Here is a 27,132-nt window from a genome sequence, read left to right as displayed (position 1 = left end):
CCAATCTCTTGATGTGCTATCTGATAAAAACTGTTAACGTGATAAAAGCAACTGTTAACATGAACTTTCATGACCTATCAGATGTTATCTCTAGACCAGTTAGAGCTTTTAGTTACTTTACATTAACATCTTATTAATGGGAGTCCCTCTCAAAAAGCCTCATTACTGTTTTGTGTTTGGGTAAGCGAAATCAAGAAGTGTTTGTTATTTAGCTATTTCTTTAGATAGTTGCTTCGCTAAACAGTTAATAATACTTTGTTTAAAAATAGCAGTTTATAATGTCTTTTGTCTAAGCTTTCTTCTCTTTGTTTTTTAGTGCCGATGAACTTCTCCTGACAGAAATGATGTTCAATGGACTCTTCAATGATTTATCTGCAGAGCAGGCAACTGCACTGCTAAGCTGTTTTGTGTTTCAAGAGAATGTGAGTCAGTTCTTGAGTTTATGGCTTCTAAGCATTCTCATCTACCAACAGTAGTGCTTTTAATTCAGTTCCAGAAATCGGTGGTAACAGTACAATCCATTGCATCCTTTTATCTTGTTTTAAGTTGTTTTGGCACGACCTGCCTTTAAACACACACCAACATTTTAGCAGTACCTGTTTCTTCAGCTCTGGGGCGCAGTTATTTTTAACAGAGCCTTGCCTGGGCTGTGTTATTTGGACAGTACCCTTGGTCTGTTGGTGGAAATGGCAGTGTCACTTTGAATTGGTACAAGTGAAAAGCAAGACCGTGGACATTTAGTACCCGATACCTTTGTTTTCCTGCCTCCAAGCTATGTTGAAGCTTACTGTATTTTTCCAGTGCTACTGAAAAATAAACTTCTCACTGCAGATAGCTGGCAAGATTTATTGCTCAGGTTGACTCTAAAGATAGAAAGTAGCAGATGACAATAAATTATTAGTAGAAGAGATGCCAGTGTAAGCCATTGCTCATTAACAGCAGAAAATTAAAAGATGGATAGAATCCATAACTGAGGTTCACTCAGCAGTAGTACTGAACAGGTAGGACAATAAATGTAGCTGTAATTTACAGCTGTATGTTTGGACGTTGCAGAAATTCCGTCCCTGCTCAGAAAGCAAGTACTTGTCACACACAAGAAAGATTTGTTTTCTGATTTGGTTTGGAAAAGGAGAACTGAGGGAATTCAGTAGATAGAGTGTTGGGAAGTCACAGAAATCATTTAGGATGGCATTAACACACATTGTAGCTTTTATTTTTGCATCTGATTTGGTTTAGAGGAAATACAGTGGAGTGCGTGAAGTTATTTATTTCATACATGTTTTTCAGTCCAACGAAATGCCAAAACTGACAGAGCAGCTGGCGGGACCGCTTCGACAAATGCAGGTAATGTCTGACATCTGCCTGAGCTCCTCAGGATCAGCGCCGTGTGAGTAAAACGTGTGCAACATGTGCACAGGGAGCCGTGCTGCTGGATCATCAGTGAGCACTGACTGCATGTGCTGTAGTGACTTCCCTTGTTGCAGTCAACCTTGATGCTAACTTAGAACATGCGTTTTAGAAGCTTTGTCTAAGCTTGCTTACAACACTGTAATCTATTGGTGCAGGCAGATCTAAATAGTAACGTGATCAGTGGTTTACTCTATTTGTTAAACACTCTGTTTAAGCTTGTAAATTTTGAATATGTTATCTTACAGGAGTGTGCTAAAAGAATCGCCAGGGTATCAGCAGAAGCAAAACTGGAAATTGATGAGGAAAATTACTTAAATTCTTTCAGACCCAATCTCATGGATGTTGTATACACGTGGGCAAATGGAGCTAGCTTTGCTCACATTTGCAAAATGACTGATGTCTTTGAAGGTAGGCGAACCCGTTCTCCTTTGGGCTGGTTACAGATACACAAGAATGTCTATTTCTGGGCTCTCAATTTCCTTATAATAGCTCATTAACTGTTTGAACTCTGATCCATTCAAGTATCTGTGTGGCTAGACCAAGTGGGAAAAAACTTTCTACAATATATATTAATTTATAGTTACCCTGCTAGTAATTAAGAATACACCTTTAAAAGAGAGATATCTCTAACACGTTGCAGGAATTCCAAGCACTGCGAGAAGTGGTAGTGCTTCCCTTTGCCACCTGGAGCAAAATACCATATTCCAAATGCTTGCTTTTTTAACAAAAGTACCACTCTTGCACTTCAGCTCATTTAGGAAGATTTGCCTGTTAAGCTGAAAGTTCCTCGCACTGTGTTAATGATGACAGCTGTCAGCATGTCATGATGCATTGTCCAAAAGGATGGAAAGCACATCACTAATCTCCTGTCACCCATCTTAAATGCAATCACAGGAGTGTTTGCACTCATGATCCAAGTTGCTGTAGTGACTTCAATGAGATGAAAGAGGGGAGACATAGGCCTGTTAGGAGAGACAGGAGAGACATGGATCTGTAAGGAGAGACATGGAGCTGCTGGACTGCCTCCAGAGGAAGGCTACAAAAGTGATCCACAGAGTGGAACACCTCTCCTATGAGAGCAGAGTGAGGGAGCTGGGGCTGTTCAGCCTGGGGAAGAGAAGTCTGTGAGGCGAGCAGAGAGCAGCCTTTCAGAGCCTACACGGGAGCTGCAGGAAAGCAGGGTCAGACTTTTTAGCAGGGCCTGTTGGGACAAGACAAGCTCAAAGTGTTTTCTGTGTTCTTTATGTGTGAGCGATTCCTGTTGAGCTGGGCCTACCCAGGCTTACAGTCACGTGTGGAACTTTCTACACAGAAAGCTTGAGTTTTTGGTACACTTCCACTATTCTCAGCCACAGAGGAAGCCTTAAAAAACAGATTGCCTTTTGTTATTTTATCAGTACTGATGGTCACATCTCAGCTTTGGCTGCAGTCACCAAATGTGAATGCTTGTATTTGTGGTAAGAAGTAAATGCTACAGCACGAGCCCAAATGTGTTTGCCACAACTCAGAGCTGCAGTGATGGGTTAATGAAAATGAGTTGTCATTAAACTGAAATGTGTGTTTTGGAAAGAAATAATAGAGGCTAGAGACTGAACCATGTACCCTGCTAATCAGCTCCAGATTGACTTTTGTTTTTTATAAGACAATAGTCATTTATTCCCAAACTGCAGGGATTTTTTTTACACCAAAAAGCATCCCCTATAATGGTGCTAGTAGATGCATGTTCCCTGGAAGGGCTGTAAGGATCATTCTTGTAAATGGAGATGAGCAGCCACAATGGGAGGTGTGCAGGAACACAGCATGGCTGTGCTCAGGGGAGGTGCCTGCTGTGTGCCCAGCAGCCTCTGTCTGCTTTTGCCCATCGTGTCACTGCACTGGGTTTACAAACGGCTGGATGATGCTGGAAGAAGGGACTAGATAGCACACTGCACGAGTGGGATGTTTTGTGCAGCTTCGTGAGACGATGTGACAGTGAGAAGAAATTGCTTTTGAGGCAAATCTTTCTGAACATTAATGTGGATATGAGGTTATGGTGTAGGAACTGTTCATTTGGTGATGTGTTGCTCAGGACATGCAAAGTGATCTGTCACTCTTGATACACAGGTAGCATAATTCGTTGTATGAGAAGACTAGAGGAATTGCTTCGCCAAATGTGTCAGGCAGCAAAAGCAATTGGAAACACAGAGCTGGAAAATAAGTTCGCAGAGGGTAGGTATTTTGCTTCCTATATAAGCAATATAAGGCAAGTATAAGGCAAGCTTCCATGTTCTTTGCTCTGGGGGCTTTTCCACCACTTATTTGGGAACATAAACCTCTGGTATTGACTTCAAGGTAAGGAGCAGCACTGCTCCCTGTCTGTAATGATATCTGTTGGCACATACACTAACCTAGTACTGTGTAAGATGTCAAGCTTTCTAAATGTCTGACTGAAACCGAACATACCATGCTTCTTTCACTTAAGCCTTAAGTCACTTTCTGTGGTACTGGAGGCTGTAACAGTGTTTGTATCGAAATACACAATTGTTTGAGTTGTGGTAACATACTGTTTCTGGGCTTTTTTTGTAGGTATTACAAAAATAAAGAGAGACATTGTGTTTGCTGCAAGCCTTTACCTGTAACAAAGGTCATCAGCTTCACATGCCATCTTGAGTCAAGACATTGTTTTATTCGTATTTAAACCACAATAATTTCAACAAGGCATGTACAAACAGCAGTATATGCAATAAGTGTTACCACATTCATAATAAAAATTTACAGTTTGACTATCTTTCGGTATTGTTGGTTTGTTTCTGTTCTATTTTTTTGGGTTTTTTTAAGCAAGAGCTTGAACCAACAGCATTGTAAAGTTTAGATATACAGAACTGAAGTAAGTGTTACTTATATACAGGTAAAGTGAGCATCTGAGAGCAGCAGCAGCAGTCCTTTAAAGGCATTTACTTATATTACATAATTAGACTGGTGAAACTGTTTTCCTTTCAGAGACCAAGACAGTTGAAGTGAATCATTCCTTATGGTTGATGATTGCTGCCAAAGTGATTTCCATTTGTTGGTGTCTCATGCAGGGTTGTATGGGAATCTTCTTTTGGTTGAAATGTACATCCTCTCACTTTGAAGAAGTCAGACACGTACACAACCTAAATGGATAAAGTAGTGTTAATCTCCTCTTTGAAACAAAGTATTTACCTACCTTTGCCCATTAACAGGAAGATAAATTCCATGCTCAGTACTAAAAAACAATCTAAACAGATTTAAGCGTCAAAGAGGTGGTTCAACAGGTAGGCACTGCTTTTCTCTTTAGTGTCACTCAGGCCACATTTCTCCAGAAGTTGGTTAAAGCAGCTCACAGCAACTCCCTCCCTGATGCACATCTCACCTGCAGCCCTGTGCCTGTTGGACCAACTCTGCCTCTGTTACTTTTTTCCGAGTTGCTTTAAACATACACACCATGTTACATTACTGTGGTTGTCTGTTTCCATCCTAGCTGGCTGAAAAGCTCTTGGGCTGGCACAACTGTATTTTGTGTAACAGATAGAACAGCCCCATCTCATCACTGGCACATATATGGCCTCACTATACACAGTACTGTTGCTGCACTGTTCAAGAAGTCATCCAGTTCAAGTTGTTCTCCTTCTCTAGCAGTTTTCAAAAGGAAGGACAGGCATGCTTTCCTCCAAACACAGCTGCCCACCATTCTTAAGGTTCCACCATAAACATATAACACACACACATACACACTTTAGGAGTTACTTACAATGAGTATAGCTACCAGTGCTCCTTGGATGAGCCCTGTTAAAACATCACTCCAATGATGCTTGTAGTCAGAAACACGGGACAGACCCACATAAATGGATGCAGCAATCAGACCAAACTGTATGGTAGGACGTACAAGTCTTGCCCAATCTCCTTTCATTCTGGCCTGAAGATAAAGCTAAGAAATGAAAATAAATGGTTGTAAAATACTGTGTACACAGAAGCAGCCACAGAAAATTGTCTCAGATTTGTTTAAAGTGTTGAGCTGAAACCACCTGTGGAGACATTTAAACATCCAGAAATGCTGCCTGGTGCTGCACCCTCAGGTACTATGGCAGAAGTTTGGTTGTTGGTGTTCTCGATTTATATGAAGTGTGTAAACTACACTGACACAGAAAAACAAACTTACTGTATTTCCAATGATGTGACAAATGACCATTTTCAGGATTAAGGTATTGGAAATAACAGCCATTTAAGGCTTAGAAAGAATCCTGTGGAAATGGTAATTTAATTCCTGCAGTGATTACAAGTGAGTTTCTTATCCAGAAGAGTAGCTGCCATCTGTACTATCATCTTTCAAAAGTAGGAAACCTCGTCTCAGTCCAAGTGGAAAGCACGTTAGCACCTTGAGCTAAGTTTACATGATCTATGACCAATTTTTAAGATTTGTTCTCAATCACATTCCTCAGCTGTCACCAGTTTATTTCACTTAATCTATTCAAGTCCCTTCTACCTGCGTACTGACCACGTTACCAGATACAAATGGATGCATCCAGCTCCCCTTCCTCGTGTGCATCTCTGCTGTTGTTGCATTGCCTCAGGCTTATGCTGTGACACCCCAAAGGCAGCAAAGACCCTGCTTCAGTTTCTTTGTCTGTTCTACCTTGGACAAGACCTAACGGCCCACCCTGTAAACATCACTGATCCCATCAAAAAAGAAAAGTAGCATAGAGTTCTGCATCTTCTGAGAAGAATTATACATCTGGAAATTATATTTAACATCCAGTACCACCTAGGAACTCCAGGTCCAGCACAAACCCTAGCGACAGCTTCTGTGATTCTGAAAAACTAAAACACAAGACTTCAGGCTCTGAGACAACATCCTAAGCTCCCAGCAAATCCCTCAGCTGACAGCTTCGAAAGCCTTTTAGAAGCATTGCTTTCACAATGTAAATACCAGCACAGAGCATGCGCTGTAGATAACAAAGGTGCTACTTTCCAAAGTTCAACATTTGAGGAATGGTTGGTTGGTTTCTCTGAGTAACTTTGCATCATGTCTTTGGCATGATGACTTTTTCAGCTATAAATGGGCTGTCAGAAAGATCAATGCTATCCATAACTACTTCTCTTTAATAGCAAGGTCAGGATGAAATCAGACTCAGAGGAAGTTACAGCTAAGCCTGAACTGGAAAATATTCTTTTTTTCTTTTAAGTAGCAGCACTCAGCAGATTTCTGGGGACCTTAATTTTACCACAAGGGAATAAAGGGAAAATAGTTGAGCCACTTGAGCAGTTAGTTGTCACAGTGTTCTTCTAACAAGAGGTGTTAACAGTTCCTGTAGTAACAATACCCGGATTTACCAACAGCAGACCAGCACTCTCCCCAGGTCAGGCAGAGCAGAGGTGGGTCCAGGGAGAACACACTGGTAGTCTGCAAGGAGCTGGCTGAGGCTGCGACACTGGCTGCTCTTTCCCCTTTCCCACTGAATTCTGCTGAAGACAGCAAGAATTAGCTTGCTGTAATAATTTTTTTCCCCATGTAAGCATTTCTGGTAGTTGGCAGACATACAGTTATTAGCAGTTATGTAACTGCAGATAGGTGGGAAATTGTTTCTACTTCAGAAGGAATAAAAGGAGGCAAGCTCACAAGAAGCAAGCTTTCTTTTTTTCCACGCTAGCCCGCAACATCAAGCTTCTAATAAAGTAGTGTTTGAATCTCCCTTAAGTAGCATGTATTCAGATCACATTTCTGATTTTCCTTCTGCACGACAAAGCAGCAAACAAGAAAGGCCATCTACATGAAGATTTCATTTCTGAAGTGAGGGATGATGGATTTACACTGCTCCAAAAAAAGGGTAAGAAATCACACCACAGAGAAGCAGAGTGACTGACAGTGGATGTGTTTAGTTTCAGAAGTGACAGCTGCTCTTCTGGTTACAATTGGATTTTCCAATCCTGCCCATTAGATTGAGAGTCATTTCTTCTGTAAGTCAGCTGCTGCAATGGCAGATTCCATGTTATTTTTAAACAGGTAACTTCACATGCACATTACTTTTAATGGGCTCGGACAGTCACGCTCCCCAACAAAGACTATTACTACTACCATGACTCAGAAAGACAAGAGCAGCAGATCTGGTCTGAAGCAGGTCAGCAACACCATACCAGAAAATAAAGCGCTCAAAAGAGAGAGGAGCTTTTACCTTGTAACTCCACTTAGCACAAAAAGCTTCACACCAGAAGCTGCCCGTGAGTGCAGCACATAGCACTACGTGCAAAATGCATGTATTTCCTGGCATTGCACTACACTAACGGGGCTATTTTGTCCTTGTTGACTAACACTGTTTACACTGATTGTTTACAGAACCCCTCCCTGTATAGACAGAATGCCTCTGGGTTTTTTGAACCTGGTTTTTCTCCTCTTTCAAGCCACAACAGAAGTGAGACAGAAAAAAATCCCTGCCTCTCCTCCCTCCCAGTTCAATTGCTGGAAAGGAAACAGCTTTCTTTTTCACCAGTAGAAGTGGGAGGAATGTTAGGAAACTTCATCTTGCTAATAGGACTGTAAGTGCCTTGCAGTGTTTCCCTTGTTGCTGATAAATATTTGGGGGCCTGAACAGAGTACGGCATCCAGAGCTATTTTGCTCCTGTGAGAAGCAGTTATTTACCACACCATCTATCTTCCCCACCATCCTGAGCATCTCTGATCTTTCAGAAGCACCCGTCAGCTATGATCCATTTCTCTTCCCTCCTTCAGTTTCTCATGTTTTTGTTTTTAACTGCACACATAGGTTTCAGAAACATTCCTGTGATAGGATTAAGTAATCACCAGCATTTATTTCAGTGGCTAATGCTTACTGTATAATGAAAATATGTTCCCTACACCACACACATCCTGAACACAAGTTCCTTCTTAATCTATGGTCTGGTACTTCATTTCTAAAAATATACAAAGGAATGAAGAGAAACTCACAGCCACTTTGTGGCTTCTTGCAAGAAGCCACAGACATGAATGGAAGGGTCTCTGCAACTAGAGAATTATTTGCTACTCAACATTTCTAGCATAATTTTCAAGTATCTGCTCTTTCATCAAGGCAGTATTAATACACACTACACATACCTGCCTGCCTAATTTTAAAGTCGGGTGACTATTTCCTAGACAGACATTTGGGGTGCAATCCATGTGGCTTCACATGAGAATTTCCCAACAGCCAACATCTCATACCCCTACCATAAGGGGCAGAATCATAAAAGTGCTAGACCTCATTCATTCCACTAAGCAAGGTGACTTTTCAGATACTTACTTTTAATACCTAGAACTTCTACAACATTTTTCATTTAATACCTATCTTATGTAAAAGGCTTCTGGAAAGAAAAACAGAAGTCTTCTGCACTGCAAAACATATTTTCCATTAAGGTACAGAAAATCCTCTCACAATGCCAGTCTTCCTTCAAGAAGGGAAGGAAAATGAGGAAAACATTGAGTTCTTTCCCTCTTCCGTTACCCCATGAAGACTTAATTCTTATACCTATTCATCTGTCCTGTCATCATTTGAAAATTGCTTATTTAACATTATGTTTAAATATCCTGATGTAGAGAATGTAACTAACAAGGCCCTTTGACATGTGTCCTATTCTGTCTTAAGGAATGGGAAGATCAGTTGTCCTCTGGAGATGCACCTATTTTCCCCACTCCATTTTTGTCTCAATCCTACTACATTCATTGCATTCTAAAATTAATAGCAAGCAAGAAAAGTAAAATTGTTTTCTTTGTGAAAACTCCTCAAGACATGGAAGAATCAGAACACTTCTGAATTTGCCCAAATAAAAAAGGTAAAGGTCTGTAGAAAGAAGAAAAGAGCAAGAGATCAGTCTTCCTATTAAGCCCTACTTAGAGGTATCAAAGTGGTCCAATGCAAACTTTGTACCTGGTCAATTTTTGGTCATGGTCTATCTTTGGTCTCTTGGTATCTATCTGAGCATCAAGACAGCTCACAGACTGCTAATCTGCTGTTTTAATGAACACGAGATTCCTACTGTGGTTATAATTGGTATCTGAATCCATTAATGACTACAGTTAGAGAAACTTAACCTAGGAAGTCCCAGGAGCCACGAGGAATAGTCAGTGCTGTGGAAACCCACCATAAAGATTTTTTTTTTTTCCCAAACCAAGAAGCTCTGAACTAGTAATGCGTAAAAGCCACTTCAAGTGTGCATACACATATGTAGTAGCATTGTGGCTTCTGGGGTTGAAAAGAGGGGGTACAGAAGTAATGTGTTTGGGGTTTTAATCTTGTTAATGAGGAAGGGGTGACAGGAAGAATGAAAAGGACAGGAGGCACCAGCACTGCCCTTCAGACTTCAGAAAGAACAGCCAACCCTAGTAATTACTGTAACAGAAGTCCCCCAGAAGACTTCAGGATGAGAATGTAAGAATGAAGGCTAAGAATCTAGGCACACTGCAGGACAACTGTGTTTTTATGGACCTCTCTCTAGGACATGCTTTCAGGACACAATCCTCTTGTGCTCATATGATAAGGTCTTCCATTAAAAAGCTGCATATGCACTGACAGCCAAAGTAGCTATCCATCCTCCATCTCTAGCAGTTAATAAGCACGGCCTTTCTACAGGGAGGGTACAATCCACTAACACTGTTAATACAAGCTCATACGAGGCAAATATTGCACCTGAGTATTTTCAATGCAAGCAGTTATACAACGTGCTCCTGAAAAAGAATGGAAGGCCCTGGTTTCTTTCATAACATTATGAAGCAACAGAAGGCATTACAGCATATGATGACCTGCCACCTTTCTGCCCCATTCCTGCTCAGTAATCCAGTACCACGCACCAAGACTTCTCTGCTCTGCTTGCAACAGGCAATCTGGAAGAAAAAGGTCCCCATCACATCTTCCAAGCTTTTCACTTCTGTGAATGTATGGAGATTAACTCTTCCCTTCTGCATGTTTGAGGAAACTTAAGAGGTTCTTTTATATAAAGCTGTGTTTTATGGCATCTATTTGTATTTCTGCTCTGGAATTCCAAGCAGTATAGGAAATATAGAAAACATAGCAAAAAAAAATCATGAATTCTCAGCACAAGTGTCCCAACAGTGACAAGAAATGCTGAGAAATAGCATAGCAGTCACACAGGAGCCTGCACTCTGCAACCATTAATTACAAGTGCAAGAGCTCCTTTCATTCCCAAAGCACAATTTATAAACACGGGGCTCTAGGCATCAACCAGCCAGACACTGCCAGCAAACCAGGAATACAGTGTGCAGTCTGTTTGATGTGAAGCTTGATGTCAATACGTGTAGTGCCTATCTAAAATAATTTTAAAGACAGACTTATATCCAAACAGAAAGCTTACTAACTTACGAACCACGGAGGTATTGAAGAGTAAATCATGAGCTGGATTCCTCAAAATAAAAAAAAGCTTAGGGACTTAAAAGTCTGTTTCACCTTCGTAATGAGATTTTGTTTTCTTAAATTAACACATACTTACAATCCCTGTTTTATCTACGTCTCCATTTTCTTTTAAGTGAAAAAAATTTCTTTTCTGAAAGAGTGGTCAGGCACTGGAATGGCCTGCCTAGGGAGGTGGTTGAGGCACCGTCCCTAGCGCTGTTCAAGAAGCGTTTAGATGAGGTGCTAAGGGATTTGATTTAGTAGTTGGGTAGAGATAGTGATAGGAGGATGGTTGGACTAGATGATTTTATAGGTCCTTTCCAACCTTATGAACTTATGAACTTATAAGTGGGAAGAAAAGAAGAAAAAAGCCACAGTTCAGAAATATTTTTCCCATTTTAGAGAAGGAAAAGAATACAGGTTTTATACTTAGTTCCAAGTGGAGATGCACATGGACTGCATACACTCCAACAAGGCGTCCCTCCTGACACCTGAGCCACCTCTGATGTTCGAACATGGTGTGCTGCTCAGGAAGCTGCTCCACTGGACAGATGGATAAAGGAAACAAAGTTGGCCAGAGGAGGGCAAAAAGGAAGTGTACATGCTAGCCTGGCCTAAGACAGCTGCATGCTGCCATCAGAAGGCATCTGATACTGTAACAGCTGCTTCCCATGCAACAGGGAAACCTCCTGTCATATACTAGTTTAGAAGGCAAACTGAAAGCAGAGTCAATCCATCCCACACAGACATTTCCATCAGACAGTAATAGATTTTCAGTTGTTTTGCTTATTAATCCTCCAGCTGCAGCCTAGCTGTACACTGCAGAAATAATTGTTTACTGTCATCATTTTTTACCATAAAGCAGGGAAAACTATAACTCTATTTTACTCCAGAAGCTAACACTTGTCCTTTTCTGATGAGAAAAGTATTTGCTTCCATTTCTCTTATGTGCAGCAGATTACAGAAGCCCTCAACAGAAGGTGAGCATTGCAAGGAATTGCTTTAATCTTTGTGCTGCAGCAGCTAGTTCACAATAAGTTTAGCAGTACCGACAGCTGCAATTCCCAAGTGCACTACAGAGAAGTCATTTTTCTTCATTTGCTTGCTACTGAGAAGTTCAAACACTGGCACTAAATGAGTACTAGGAGAGTATACAGGTAGGAGAAAAACAAGCATCTCCATGCTTGAGTCTCACAGTATCTCCTTTTATCAGTTACCAGTTATCCCTTATTATTTTATCTGTGCTTCAAGTAATGTGCTTGAATCCTCCCAAAGCTACAGCTGAAATACTCTTAGAAAGAAACGCCCTCCTATTTGTTTCTGAAGGCCAGCTAGTCCCCAACTTTGACATGGGCAGAGAACATACCAAGGATTTATGTAGCTCAGTTCAGAACTATTTGGGAAAGCAAAGAAACACTGCCATGCAGATGTATGTAAGATACTGTGGTAAAGGCTCCCAGGCCCTTATTTGGGTATTGCTTCACTGCTTCAATCCCAACATAAACAAGATTTCAAGAGCAAAGCCTGACTGGCACACTTAGGATTATAAATACACACACACAAAAAAAAAACAGCATAAACCCAGCTTTCATTTGTGTCTACCATGCCATCTCTCCACACAAGACACAGGCTGCCAGCCCAGGCCACTGAAATACCAGTCACCCTCTAGTTCTCTACTATAATGTCCTGCTGCCGTGAGCACATAAGATGTTCTCTCCCAGTGAGCTTTGGGAGAGCTTATGTGCAACTCAGGTTACATTTTGCAGAGATTCTTCACCCCTCCATCCCATATTACTCTCCCTGGAATAGCACAGCTCCTCACCCAAGTTAGGAGCAGCCAGCAACATGCCCAGGCCACCTGTAGCCAAGTCTGACTCTGTTACAGCAATTTGACCCTCAGGGCTGCACCGATTGCTGCCAACAGCAGTGGTTGCAAGTTATTCTGGCTACTGAAGACAGAGCACACATTTAACAATTTAGGTATCTTTCAGATAGAACATTTAAAACCATTTAAAAAGAATCTGGTCTGAAATGTTGATAGACAGCAGTACTTGCTTCCAAGGCAGGAATCATTTTAATAGCAGGGACATCACTAGAAAAGGCATTCAGTCATCCCATTTCCAAGCCAATGAGATGGTTTTGTTGATGCAAGACAGAATGTGTCAGCTGTTTAATGATGAAAGGAAAGGAGCAGCAAGGGGAGGGGATGACAACTTCTTGGGTTCCAGCATCTGTTACTAAATCACTAGGCTCCCAGGTGCTGCTGCTGCTCAAACTCCCCATATATTCCACATGAAGCTGCTGCTGGTAAAAGCATCCCAGAGATAACAGTTCAGTCTAAACCTACACTGATCCATCTAGTTCTGCCAAATGAATCCCAAAACACATTCACCATCACTGCTTACTGGTCTGACACTCCACAACTCATTCCATAAGCTGACAAATAAAAAGAAGCAAACAAGTCTAGCCTAAAAACTCAGGCCTTAAATTGGTCTGCTAGACACCACAACTTTTTGATAGGAACATGGCATTATAATATCCAGTTAAAAAAAATGCAGCAGTGATCTCCGTGCCAGAACATTAAAAGTGATGTATGATATTTAAATAGGCAGATTATTCATACTATGATATATCTAGAAGAAAGGTAATACAGAATAAAGATGTTAAATAATGATAAATGCTTTATGAAACATAATTAGTGCGTTCTTCCCCTTTCTCCAAGGGATGAACAGACTTTCTTTCCCAGTGGGAAATCTCATTCAGACCTACTTCCATGCCATGCAGTCACACACAGCAAGCTACATGTGATCAGTTCAGATCACTATTTTGCACATAAACACACAGGAAATTCAGGCACAGACACAGCAATTTAGGCTTACTAGAGGCTTCTACAGAAGGCTTTAACTAGGTACTAACTTCATGAGGTTGCTATCCATTATGGATTTATTTCACTTGGTCTGGTATCAAAGGCTCATTCCTTTTACTTAGATAACCTTTTAAGCCTAACTGCCAGATGTTAGGAAGGCAAACGCAGCTCACAGAAGGAACTTTGAAAGGTAATATTAAGTAGCTGTAAATACCAGGGAGCAAAGCCTCCCAAAAATGCATATGTTCAAATTACATACAAGTAAATATTTCCACTCCTGAAGTTAAAAGTTCAATCCCTGCTCTCCACAAACCAGAAGACAAACTAAGGAGAAATACTTCGAATTCCCAGATATTATTTACTTAAGACTATTCATTTTGAACAGTTCACAGGACACTGTATTCATTCATGTTTCCCTAGCTCTTCCCAAGTGTAATTTACGTATTTTCAGTTTGGAAGTGTACTTTCCAGCCCTTATCCTTTCCATTTTGTTCAGATGGCCATGGCTTTCAGCTAGCACTTCTGCTCTTGTCAGTGATCCCTAGGCATGAGTCTCTATAGATACTTAAATCAGATTTTCTTCTGGGATCCCTGAAGCAAGAAAATTGAGACCTTCTATTCATAACCCCTGCTTCCAGGGTAATGAAGCCTCCCGAACACATAGACATTAAAGCTGCAGTGTGTCTAAGAACAAAAAATAAAACATGTCCTTCCTATCAAGTATAAAGATTGAACTGCATGCCATTTTCACATATCCTTCCCTCACTTGGAGATAGGACACTCAAAGAAGCATGTTTGAACCTGCAATTTTTTCTCCCACTATCAGGAATTATGCAGTTGCAACTCAAGTCACCACAGCTTCCACAGACTTGTGGAATTTTTCTTGTCACCAATAGTTTCAACAGGGTTCCCTGAAAAGTCCTATATCCCCATAAACAGCGTAACTCTCCAGTCACCACATCTCAAACCTCTCTCCCTACCATCTACCTGATGGAATTCCCACTGACCTCTTCTCTCAAGGCTGAACAGCCCCAGGTCTCTCAGCCTTTCCTCATAAGGGAGGTGTTCCACGCCCTTTACCATCTTTGCAGCCCTCCACTGAACTCTTTCCCAGGAGATCCCTTTTTTATACTGGGGAGCCCAGAACTGGACACAGTACTCCACATGTGGTCTCACCAGGACAGAGCAGAGGGGGAGGATCACCTCCCTTGACCTGCTGGCCATGTTTTTTTTTTTATGTGCCCCAGGATCCCACTGACCTTCTTGGCCACCAGGGCACACTGCTGGCTCATGGCCAACCTGTCGTCCACCAGGACACCCAGGTCCTTCTCATCAGAGCTCTTCTCCAGCAGCTCATCCCCCAGCCTGTACCATTGCATACAGTTATTCCTCCCTAGATACAAGACTCTACACTTGCTCTTGTTAAACCTCATCTGGTTCCTTTCTGCCCAGCTCTCCAGCCTGTCCAGGTCTTGCTGAACGGCAGCACAGCCTTCTGGTGCGTCAACCATTCTTCCTCCAGTCCTTAGGAAACTAGCATGTTAGCATGTGGTTATGATTAACACTGTCTATGAGTAATGCCACATGTTCACAATTCTGTCCCGCTCATGACTCAGACTGCAGCTGGAATAAGTGTGCAAAGAGCAGATGAAGCCAGCATCAGAGTGCAGTTAACAAACAGGTTATCAAATGCCACATGCTTGGGTTAGAGCCAGCAGCAGCGCTCTGTCTCGCCACATGGGCAAGGAGGAGCAAGAGAAAGCACTTGCCTCATCTTCCTGCAGTAGCTGCCTGCTTGAATACATGTGTTCTGTGGTTTGCTTTTTTAAAAAAATTACAAAGACCACAGTCAGTACAGAGGTTGGTGTACAATGATACCATATTAATTAGCGGAATTAAAACACCCACAACATCCTGCACAGGACTTGTTAACCCTCTTCAGATGTTCTAACAACGAAACAAGTCTAATCTCCTCAAAGTCTCACACTGTCTGTACTGCTCAAACAGAGAAGTAAAACAAGAAGCAGAGACAGAGGAAAAGAAAAGGAACACCTCCTTCAGGCATAACTATAAAAAAAGCTTATCAAAATTGGACTGTGTGAATTCAGGATATAGTTTAGAAGGAAACATGGGAAGATGATGAACTCCTTCAATGACTATGAGTGCCCCACTTTCTGAGCACACAATATCTGAACACTGAGGGTTACAGCAGCAGTTTCTTGCACCATCTCCCGTGTTCCAAAACTTCAGCAGCAGCCTCCACAAGGCTGAATGTGTGAGCAGACAGGTCCAACATAGACTTCAGTTTTCAAAAGAACAGCAAAAAAAAACTTGTTCTTTTTGCCAAATGTTGTAGTTCTTTTCCTAAAATCCTAGCAAATTAAACAGAGCCTGAACATTGAAGCACAAATGCCATTATACAGCATTCTCATCATTTATATGTTGTTTCAATGTTACAGCAAATAACTAGGGCATTAGGAAGGTGAAGCATGACTAGGAGGAGTTTTCATTACTAGACAAGATTTCAAAAGAGCTTTAAGTCTACAGTGGCTGAGAAGTCCTCCTGACCACAACTTCATTTCCCACAAACTACAGCAAACAGGACTCATTCACACAAGTAACAGACAAAAGTTCAGACAGACTCATATCCATGACCAATGACTGCCATTCAATCAGTACAAACTATAAACTAGACTCATTACCATCCACAGACAATTTTCTCTTATCTAAATTCATGCTTCTCAAGGGTTGCAATATCATATTCCCACATGGATTAAGGAAACCATGCAAGGAAACTGAACACAACAGAATAAGTCAGCATTAGCTTGCTACGTAACAGTAATTGCTTCATCACATCATGGAAAGGGTGGTTTTGATCCATGTATTCCACTTTTTGGAAATACATCACAAGTACAACTATATGATTTTGAAGACTGCTAGTGATAATGAACAAGGAAAAACACTTTTTTAAACAGGTGACATACAGCTGTACATGTTCCTCATCTAAGTATCAAACATTTAGTGTTATGAAGCTTATTCTTTGAGGAGTTTACTGACTTTAACGTATGTGAACTGAAGTGTATGAGGTTTGGGAGATTTGAAATTGAAAATTAATACTCAAGGAAGAAGCTTCAAACCCTCATACAGAAGAAACTATCAGAAAAATTACAGTCTTGTTTTTATTCCTACAGACAAACTTCTCCCCTTGCTTCCTGTGCCCTTCAACATTTCTCTTGCTGGGGAGTGGGGAACAAGAGGAGGTGCAAAAAAGTAGAAAGTTTGAAAAATGAAGTTGGTCTCCTGTTTTGTGCTTATGGATCCACTCATGTTTAAGAGTTCAAGCCTAGGGTTTTGTTTTAGTTAGTTTCTTTCTTTAATGAATCATATAACGCCTAATTAAGTCAAATATTTCTTACTGTATTGTTTTGCTTTAGGTAAATAAGTTTGTTTTTTTTTTGCTTCTATATATATGGAAAAAAACATACTTACTGCTAGGAAGAGCATGCAGTACATGGAGAACGAGGAGTGGCCAGAGTAAAATGACAGTCTGGAAGAAAAACAATAGACATTATTTTTCCATGTATTTGTCACACTGATGTTATCTTACACAAGTGAACAGGAAAAAGAGCAAACACTCCCATGCTGTTTCAAGACTGCTATCAAGGCATAACAGACATTGCTTGGGTCAATAGCTTCTGACAAATAGTACTGGCTTCACTATTTCAAGAAAATAGATACATATACACACATAAAATAAAGTAAAAATTGATATATATGATATATATATCAGATATAAACTAAATACAGGCAGTAACGGCCTGTCCTTCAACTCAAGTTTGACCAGTAAGCAAGCACATCCTAAAACTAGAAACTAAGTGTATATTAGAGCAAAATAGTTGTTTAGCATTGTTCGCAAGTATCAGAACAAAAAGACTGTAAATTCCCCCATTAAAAAAAAAAGTGTTTATCAGAAAATCACAACATGCATATAAGAATAAATAGAGTAGTTACTCTAGGTCACCATCAAGAGATAACATTAAACTACTAATTTTAAATGTGTATACTTGTGAAATGTACCAGTTCATATAGAGCATGACCATCTTATACTGAAGAGCAAGTAAGAGACACAGGAAGTTCATCAGTTGACCAAGTGCAAAAGATGAGACCTAACCTTGTGTTTGTAGAAACAGCTTTACACTTGGCTACTTCCTTTAGGGAAAGGCAACACTGCCTCTGACTTCTAACAGCTTCAAGAAGGCCCAGGCTGTAAGGGGCCAATAATGGCAGTCCTAAGGACTCTGAGGAGTGCCTTCATCATTGACCTCAGCTCGGGGGAAGCTACAGAGAGTAAAAAAAAAAAAGCAGATCCCTGACAGGCCTACTGTCTCTGAGACAAGGAATGCACAGAACAATGCCAAGCTACTTCTTGGTGGAGAAGACCCAGCTACTTCTTGGTGGAGAAGAGACAGCAAAATTATAAAAGATATCTGATCCAATCTTAAATGGGGAAATGAGACTGTATTTCAGCTATCTTCCACACTTTACCACGTAGCGTAGAAAAATTTTCAAGTCATTTCACAGGTTATCTACCAGGTCTCAACCAAGCTTCTGTGTAATTGAAGGGTGCTGTGTTACACTGCTCACTTATGCACTGGTTGATAGGAAGTTTTCTGGCTTCCCAGGCAGCTCCCTGCCACCTCCAGCAGGTGTTCCAGCTGGTCACTGCACCTGAGAGCCTGAGCCAGGGATCAGCAGAAAATCCAAGTCAGTCAAAAACACCTCTGCTCCTCCCATCAAAGAGTAATAATATGCACTAGGGTATTTGTGTTTACCACAGAAATACCACAAGGGAGGCAATAAAGCAATCTCATGCACAAGTGAAACTCCCAATACTGCTTGATTAGTTTTCATGCAGAGAACACAGAAATGCACTGCAGAGTGGTAAGAAAACTCACAAGTGTTCTCTGTAGTCAAATGTAAACCAAGAACTATCAATAGTTTTCAAGCTACTCAAAAATAGCTATTTTTGAGCTATTTCAAAGCACTACAAATAGCTTGTTTCAGAGAAACTGGAAAGAGCTCCAAAAGATACTTTTTACATGTAGGTATCACAGATGCTCTTCAGTATAAAAACTGATATATTCAGATGTTTAAAAACACTTAGAACTGCAGTTTTTCTAGACAATCTTCCTCTACTTTAGTACTTCTCAACTCTTTTCCATCCCTGTATAGAACTCTGCTGTGAAAGTCTATATGACAAGAACTTATGACAAGAACTTTGAAAGACAGAACCCTTCTGACAGATATGTCTGAGCCAAAGTACTCTTGATGTGCCAATAATGAACTCCTGGATTCTATGCTAATATTTTATCCACCACCATTTATTTAGGTTATTGCTGTTGTACATAAGACCTTTTCCTATAACTCCTGAGGGCAACACACTGCCAGCTGAAAGAATTCAGAATACTACCGAATGAGAGAAGGAATAAATCCAATTTCTTACATTTGTTTTTGAAGTGGTATTTTAAATATGTTACTGCCTACAGGCATTCTTGGTGTTAGATAAACAAACAGTGTGACATTAAGAATACCTTGTTTCAGGTTGAAGATTACAAAATTTAAGTACATTCTCATCAGACACAGATTAAATAAACTGTACATGACTGAAAACTTACAGCTTAGCACATGAAGTATTGCCAAAAAATACAGCAGGGACAAAATACTGATCCAATTTGTACATTGTGCAATCTCAGTTAAAGTTCTTTGGCAATACTGCTGTCTCTGGACTTATTAAAAATAAAACAAAAGTTGTTAAAAATCTTAATGCTTTTCCATTGTTTCAGTTAAAATATTTTGAAAAGTTTTCACAACCATTCCTCAGCACACAAATACCTTCCCAAAGACAGCAGAACATCCTGTCTACTGAACAAGCCAAGCTGCTTCACAGCCCAGGCTTCCTTGTGAGCATACTGCAAGTGCTGGCTTGCATGAGCCAGAACTTACAAGTAAATAACAATTAAGAAATAGAAGTAATTTAAAAAAAAACAGCATTTACTAGATCTAAGAACCCCAAAGCATCAGAATATTTGCAGACAAAAATCCTACAGGCAACCTTGAAAAACTACTTCTGGCAAACGAAGGAGGGGGCATATTATCCCTATAGGAATTCACATCTCAGATTTCATGAACATTCAAATGATTTCATGGTATATTGTTTCCATGTCATGAAATAATGCTGGTAAGTGTAAAGCTAGGACAAGCAAGTCTGAAGTCAAAAGAACAGATCTGCAATCTACGCCTTTCACTCAGTGTGGGAATAGAATGGAACAGAATGTTGTTTCTGCCGTGAAACAAGATAAAAAATTAGTTCATGGTCTCTGAGGCCATCTAGCATCACTGTAAATTGATTAGCAATACACAGGTATAGCTAGTAACAATTTATGTTTAGCCAGTATGAATATATATATGTAATGACTTGTCATATGACATGCCCAAGGAAGTGGGGGCAAGCTGGAACTGGACAGTCTGTACAGGCATCAGAAAGACCTGACACCCCTGGGTGCTCTTTAAGAAACACCACTCGGACAGAAGGGAAGAGGTCTTGGAGAGAATCACCACATAAATACAGTAAGAGTTCTGGGACACCTTGGAAATAATAGGATGGATACTGGCAGGTGGCAAAATAGAGTAAGAATCAATGTAATTTACAAATGTAAACCTTCGCTGGCACAAGGTAGAATACAAATCAGTAAGTCTCAGAATGTAATTAACAAACAAATTTGGTAAGATTACAAACCTGGAATACCCATCCAATAGGAAAACAGGGAAGATGGTAAGTTTGTGGGGGGAAAAAGTATAAAATGTAGTGGTGCTCCATAGAGGTACTCCTGTTGGCAGGATTTTTTTTTTGGAGACAGGATCTCTGGTGAAAATTATCTCAAATGTTTCTGACATCCATATTTACTTCAACCAACTCCTTCATTTAATCACAAAAAAGCAACTGTTCCCACTTGGGCAATTATTACCACCAAGACAGAAGAGTACCTTAAGCAGTAACATCAAACCAATTTAACGTATCAATTGATAACTAAAACATACTTAGTTCATAGTGTACACTGCAGTTCACTATCTCAAAAGGGTCTTAAAACAAAGTAGCTTCAGGGCTGGATAGCTTTCCTGAAGTTTAGTTTTTCCCCAGGTTTACATATTATATGATAAAATATGAAATGTAGTTGTACTTCCTAAAAATGATTACCACAGAAGTGATTATGACCGTATCTACAGTCTGTTATTGTAAGCCTACATTTTTGAAGATTACTTTGAAAAGTAATTTAAGTATGAGCAATTCCTGCAGGGAAGTAACTACAGTGAATATCAAATCATTTAATAGGTTTACCCAGGATTTCTAATTACAGATAATCAAGTCTAAGAAAGAATACCTTATTGGCTTTGATATTTACAGCAGCTTAATTCTGGTCTATTCCTTTTTGCGCATACAGGACAACTTAGTTCACAGAATATGATCTGACTGAAGGCAGTATTTCTCAAAATCATCCCAACAATATAGTAAACCTGACAGTACATAAACTAAAATGCTGCCCCCTTTATTCATGGCTTCTGTAAGGAAACATGGTATAGTTTGAGGACAAGACATTCCTAACAAGGTAGTAGTGCAGCTGGCCTATCTACCAGAGCTGTACAGAGCCCTAAGTATCACAAAATCACTCATCAGTTCTCTCCAAGTATTAGAGATAGGATTTTGATTAGTCATGGTAGCTACTGCATTTTATGGCTTCCAATTAGAGCAATTACCTAAATACCCCAAACTTAACTTTTTTCATGTAAACAATTTAACAGACCTAAGGTACCCTTAAAGTTACACATTTGTACAGGGATCAGCAGAAAGTGGAGTATAGCACACTCCAAGTAAAAGGAACATTGTTTTACAATCACAAAAGGCATGTTTTACAAAATACTATCAAGCAGAACTTATTACCTAAAGTACATTATTTAATAAACAAATTACTTAACACTGGAAGTTAGTGAACCAGCTGAAGTCATGTCTCCATATAGTGTCTGTATGGAGAACATAATGTATAGAAATACTATGCAAAGTACACTTCTACAAGAGTCTGACAGAAGTTAACAGCATCAGTGAAGATGGATACTAGGAAAGAGATAAGTAAGTACAGTACAATAAAGTACTGAATAGAATAGTAAGAATCAAATAGTAAGAATCTAAACGGAAGCTTTAGAAATGACAAATAAAAAGGGTAGACCCATATCTAAGAAGCATGAACATTTTGTGGTCCCACATAAAAATCGTATAAATTTGAATGAGGAAATCTTTCCAATATAAGTGCTGAATTATGGAATTATTCAATAACAAAAACAGGAGACCTATCTACTCCCACATCAACACAAAAACACTCACTAAGCTAGTTGGCAAATCATTTATATCCTCAGGTTCTTCAGACTCTCCACTGACTTCTGACATTTGTGCTACGCATTTCATCGATATGGAGTGGAATAAAATGTCCAAGAGAGCTGCAGGCCAGCACGTCGTTTTCAAATAAGCCAGACAGCTCTTCACACTTGGCAGGGAAATATTCCTAGAATTTTAATGCACTGAGGACTTGGTTTAATAAGGTGATAGGGCTACACATAAGCTGAAGTATCACATTCTTTAAAAACAATCAGCTCTGAATTCAGTGATCAACATGTTCTCACAGCACCCACTCTCTTTAAGAGTTACAGACTTGTGCAAAACAAATTCCAAGCACATCAGCGGGGGCTGAAATCTTCAAGTACTTGGCACTTCACTGCAGAGAAATGAATTAAATGTATGACCAAGTCATCTATTTAACAATATACAAGCCTACTTAGAAGACAGAAATCCACTTTAAAAAGACAGTATTATTCAGTTTCACAACTTTCTCCCTTCTCTGCCACTGGTTAAATGCAGACTGAAGTAAAAAACCTCACACTCGAGGGAAGAGTTGCCAGAATCTTTCTAGTTCCATAAGCCTCACTTCAGCAATTTTATTGACAAAGGCACTTCTAAGTGAAACTTCCACTGACTGCCTTTTACAATCATATGTGAGACAAGAACACAGAGCCACTCAGCTGTATTTTAAGTGATAGCAGATAATAAGCAAACTTTGCCAATACAGACAAAGCATGCCAAGAGACTAAACGTGCAAAAGAAAAAAAGTGTAATCAACTGTTTTCAGAAAAGCAGAACAGTATCATCATGTTCTTACCTCACACAAATGGAAGTTTCATGCTTATCTTACCCAGTATCCTGAGCTGCATCAAAAGAAGCATGGCCAACAGGACAAGAGGTGATCAAGACCCTCTGCTCTACACTGGTGAGGCCTCACCTGGAGTGCTGCATCCAGATGTGGAATCCTCAGTACAGGAGAGACACAGACCTGTTGGAGTACATCCAGAGGAGGGCCACAAAAATGGCCCATGGAATGGAACATCTCTCCTACAAGGACAGACAGAGCTGGGGCTGTTCACCCTGGAGAAGAGAAGGCTGCCAGGTGACCTGATAGTCACATTAATCTGAAGTTGTGTCTCAAAGAAATCATTTCCTTCCTATCGACTTCAACTTAAGCTTTGTAAGTCAATGAATTTCTGCCAGGCATAAGATGCCTGCATGAATAGCAAATGCCAACCTCTGAAAAAAATATCAGGATGTGCTGAAAAATAAACTACAAATTCTGAATTATTCTGATGAATAATGAACTTAACTGTGGTAACAAGCAACTGAACTAGCAGATAAAACTTAAGGGTTTTTTTTCTGGCTGACATTTTTGAATTCTTAAGCTTGAAAAACATTTTATACGTTTAACAAACCAGTTACATGACTAGATCAAAAGATAGAAAGTAATTCTCTTTAAAGCTAAAACGTAGGCTCTGTTCTAGTGAACCACTGTGCGGCAGAAGTCGCTGTACGCCCAGTTCAAATCATAATGCTGAAAACAGCAAGAACAGCTTTTTCTGAAAATTAAGCAGTGAAGCGTTGTACTTTCAGTTTTGATAGTGAATGTTACCCATCACCATGCAGAAGGCCCATGGTTCAGTAGTGAAAGCTACTGATTAGATTCTGATGAAAACCACTGAAGCTTCAGTACAGTGTAACAGCTCGTATGTTAAAAGCTCTGTTACAGAAGTAATCAGAATGCTATATACAACATACCAGTAGAGCTCCAGCAAACATGTAGTTAATGTTTGGACAAGCTTTAGAGACATTTCTGATTAATTATGTTATTACAAACTGATTAGATAAGTAAACTATTTAGTTATGCTTGAATGATTAAGCATGGTTTGATTTTTGACAAAGCTTTTCAGTTTCCAAACAAAGCTTTTATGAAGTATTCTAGTATGAAGTTATTTTAGTACAAAGTAATGCTTCATCTTAGAAATGCCCTCAATATCAAGAAAGATAAAGCACAAAGAATAATTGTTTACTGAAGACAGATTAATCTGAAGCAACTGTCCAGTCTTCTGGGTTAGGCTTAAAGAAATCCACAGCAAGCAAATTGCAAAGGCTATCTAATGAAACAGGGAAAACATTAGCCACTTGCATTTTAATAAGTATGGTCTGATTTTTACTTTAAAAAAAAGTTTTGAAGGTGTTCTCATCATGAAGAAACAATGTAAGAGTTTTCCAACTTTTTTCTCAACTGAACTTTGAAGCAGGTTAGCCCCATGCCAGCTGTCTGACATGGGTACTTAGCTCCTGGGAACTGTTCTGTGCAAGTTTAACAGTACTCACTAGCATGCATGTATACCACACCACCTGTGAAAGAGCTCCAACAGCCAACTCTAAACAAAGAGAAAGTAAAATTCCTGGCAAATGATTAGTCAAGGGCACCACCTTGGCAATTGTGCTGAAATAAATTATAAAGGTCAAAGCAGCCAGCTCTAATTTCCTAAAGACCTCTTTGTAGATTACATTTTGAGTTTGCAATAGCAGACTACACAGCTTATTCCAAGAGCATGCAGCAATATATCAACAGGAATAGGTAGCTGTTTTTTTCGCCACGGACTTACAAGTTCTGATATAAATCCACACATCAGCAGTACAATCATAGCACAGCTGTTAACGTTCATGACTATCTGTTACTACTAACAGAACTAAATGACATACTGAAACTAGAGAGTTTTAACTATCCAACGGTAAATTGAACTTCATAGGAAGTGTTTCTCACACACAGACATACCCTGCTAGTCTGCTTTTGAGGCAAACAGTTCAGATTGCACAGACTGTCTCTGAAGTAGCTAGCCTTGTGCAACGTGGTTTAGTACCTACCACCTAAAGTTCAAAGGTTTTAGTTGTGTGTATATGTTCAGTGAGCAGACGAATAAACCAGTAAGGAGAACTTCTTGGACTTGCCTAGTCATCAGGTTCCCCTGGTCCTGCAAATCCAGGACTCTGAACTTTCAGGTTCCAACCACCACCATCCTCAGATATCACTTCAGAGTCTTGTTGTTGTTTTTTTTTTCCACTGACTTAAGTATTTAGAAGTCAGTGCTTACAACACTGGGAAAAATCTGCACTGCTCATCTTAAACGTAATAAGCACAACATGCAAAAAGCCTTGGGAGTAAACACAGGAAGCCAGAACAAGTAGACTAAGACCATTTTTGCACACACCCAGGATGATTACATGGGAGTGGGGGGGAAATACTCCCCACTGTGCAAGAAGGTGTGCAGATGGGAACTAGTTTAACCAGTCAAATCAAGAGAATAAACCAGCCAACTGCACTGCTCACTGCAACCAAATTTAGCATAGCTACAAGAAGTCAGCATTTGCAGTTTAAATGAACTTGCAGGTGTTCAGTGTATCTCTTAAATATTCATGGCAATGTTGCATCCCCCCCTCTGTATTCAGCCACCTTGTTAAGTGGTAGCATGGATTTCACAAAAACTTACGAAAAATTATTTGTTTCAATTTTAAGTTTCCTTAAAAAAAAAAAATAAAGGGAGCTCTGAAAAACTAAAGCATGTGCTCAGGATTAAAGCATGCACCGTATTAGATTTGAACTCAAAGAAAAAAAGCAAGAGCCTTAACGATAGTCTTTTTTAATATACACTGTGCAACAAAAATATGGCAATGATTTTATGCAGAATCAGATGTTTAAATACAACCACTGTCTGCATCCACTTGTGGATCACCTGCAGTATCTTTTATTTGCTAAGAAGCAGAAGTTATGAAAGACACTGTTCATGCACATGCATAATACATACACCAGCTTACTTAGGGACCTGCAAGCAATGCTAAAATTTTTGCTTAAGGGGTTAATCTGTCAAGAGAATGTTTAGAATTACATTCTCACCTACTTCTGGGCAATGAAGCTAAATGACTATATGTTTTTATATACCAAAATGTGTAAATACATAAAACTTAAAAAAAAAACCCAAACCCCAGCAGTCACCCAGATTTGAAATTCAATCCAGATTTTTCAGATGCAGTCCACATGGTCAATAAATCCCATCACAAAGGGCACATCTGGCAATTGTGAAATCCAGTTTGGAACAGATTTGATATACAAACAAGACAAAACCCCTTATACCCTCTGTTTCAGTAAGAGACCAGAAACAAGTCAATACTTTAACAGCAGAAATTTTGAAAGACGAAAATAGGACACCTCTAAATCTACACCTTAATCAAATGCACAATAAATGAATAAAATTAACAGATCAACGAGTTCAAGAAACTGCAATATGTGGTGCCCCTTCTCTTTTTACAGCACACCCACAGGGTACAGCTAAAGACACAAAAGGAAAAGCAAAGTCATTAAGAGCATCTCAACATTTGGAGGCCAATGATCAAGCCATTCCCAGGGCACAAGAAATATGCAAAATTAAGTATTCTTTTCAGGCTTATAAGCAAATTCATTTTACAAACAAAGCAAAAAAAAGATCAAAACATCTCAGAACCCACTCGTCATATTGGGTGTAGCAATCCAGATGCCTCATGTCCAGAAGTTCTTCCTAGGGAACGCCAGCAGCCTCGAAATATCTTCTGGAAAGGCAGTGTGGCAGGTACAAGCAGTTCAACAGCTTATTTTATTTTTGACACTGCTGCTGGACAGGCCTCACAGGAAAGGTGCTTTGCTGAATGTCGTTCAGCAAGCATACTGAACTTGTTGGGCACATCAGTGGCACTGGACGCAGTGACCATGGGATAATAGGATTTAAGGGACAAAAATCAGAGCATAAGAACCTTTCATCCCCTTGTACAAGAAAAATAGGAATAGCAAAAGATCATTTTGATTCAGTAAGTACCACCTGATGGTGCAGACAAAAAAAACAGGGGTGGTAGAAACAGACTATCAGGGACAAGTACTGAAGCATCATAGAAGCATGCTGCAAAGGAATTAGACTGGCCACAGCTGGAGCTGAAATGCCTACTCTATTCAGCAGAGAAGTAAATTAAATGAAAGCAGCAGAACTCTATATGGACAG

The 27,132-nt window shown here is 39.8% G+C and overlaps 2 protein-coding genes across 3 annotated transcripts in view; one reads left to right on the top strand and one right to left on the bottom strand.

Moving 5' to 3' along the window:
- MTREX (Mtr4 exosome RNA helicase) overlaps positions 1-4,177 on the top strand; it is a 40,739-nt gene extending 36,562 nt beyond the window's left edge. The window contains exons 23-27 of the mRNA XM_065739888.1: positions 317-422; positions 1,288-1,344; positions 1,656-1,818; positions 3,514-3,618; positions 3,976-4,177. Of these exons, the coding sequence (XP_065595960.1) occupies positions 317-422; positions 1,288-1,344; positions 1,656-1,818; positions 3,514-3,618; positions 3,976-4,028 (484 nt within the window). The 3' untranslated portion in view covers positions 4,029-4,177. The remainder of the gene's footprint in view (positions 1-316; positions 423-1,287; positions 1,345-1,655; positions 1,819-3,513; positions 3,619-3,975) is intronic.
- Positions 4,178-4,196: 19 nt separating this feature from the next.
- PLPP1 (phospholipid phosphatase 1) overlaps positions 4,197-27,132 on the bottom strand; it is a 50,548-nt gene continuing 27,612 nt past the window's right edge. For both annotated transcript variants that reach the window (XM_065739882.1, XM_065739883.1), the window contains exons 4-6: positions 17,140-17,197; positions 5,162-5,338; positions 4,197-4,544 (exon numbers count right to left, since the gene is read on the bottom strand). In XM_065739882.1, coding sequence (XP_065595954.1) covers positions 4,419-4,544; positions 5,162-5,338; positions 17,140-17,197 — 361 coding nt within the window. In that variant the 3' untranslated portion in view covers positions 4,197-4,418. The remainder of the gene's footprint in view (positions 4,545-5,161; positions 5,339-17,139; positions 17,198-27,132) is intronic.

This window comes from Cyrtonyx montezumae, unplaced genomic scaffold (genome assembly GCF_038088225.1).
Source record: "Cyrtonyx montezumae isolate F1298 unplaced genomic scaffold, pur_monq_1.0 scaffold_25, whole genome shotgun sequence".
NCBI lineage: Eukaryota > Metazoa > Chordata > Aves > Galliformes > Odontophoridae > Cyrtonyx > Cyrtonyx montezumae.
This window is presented reverse-complemented; position numbering and strand designations above follow the sequence as displayed.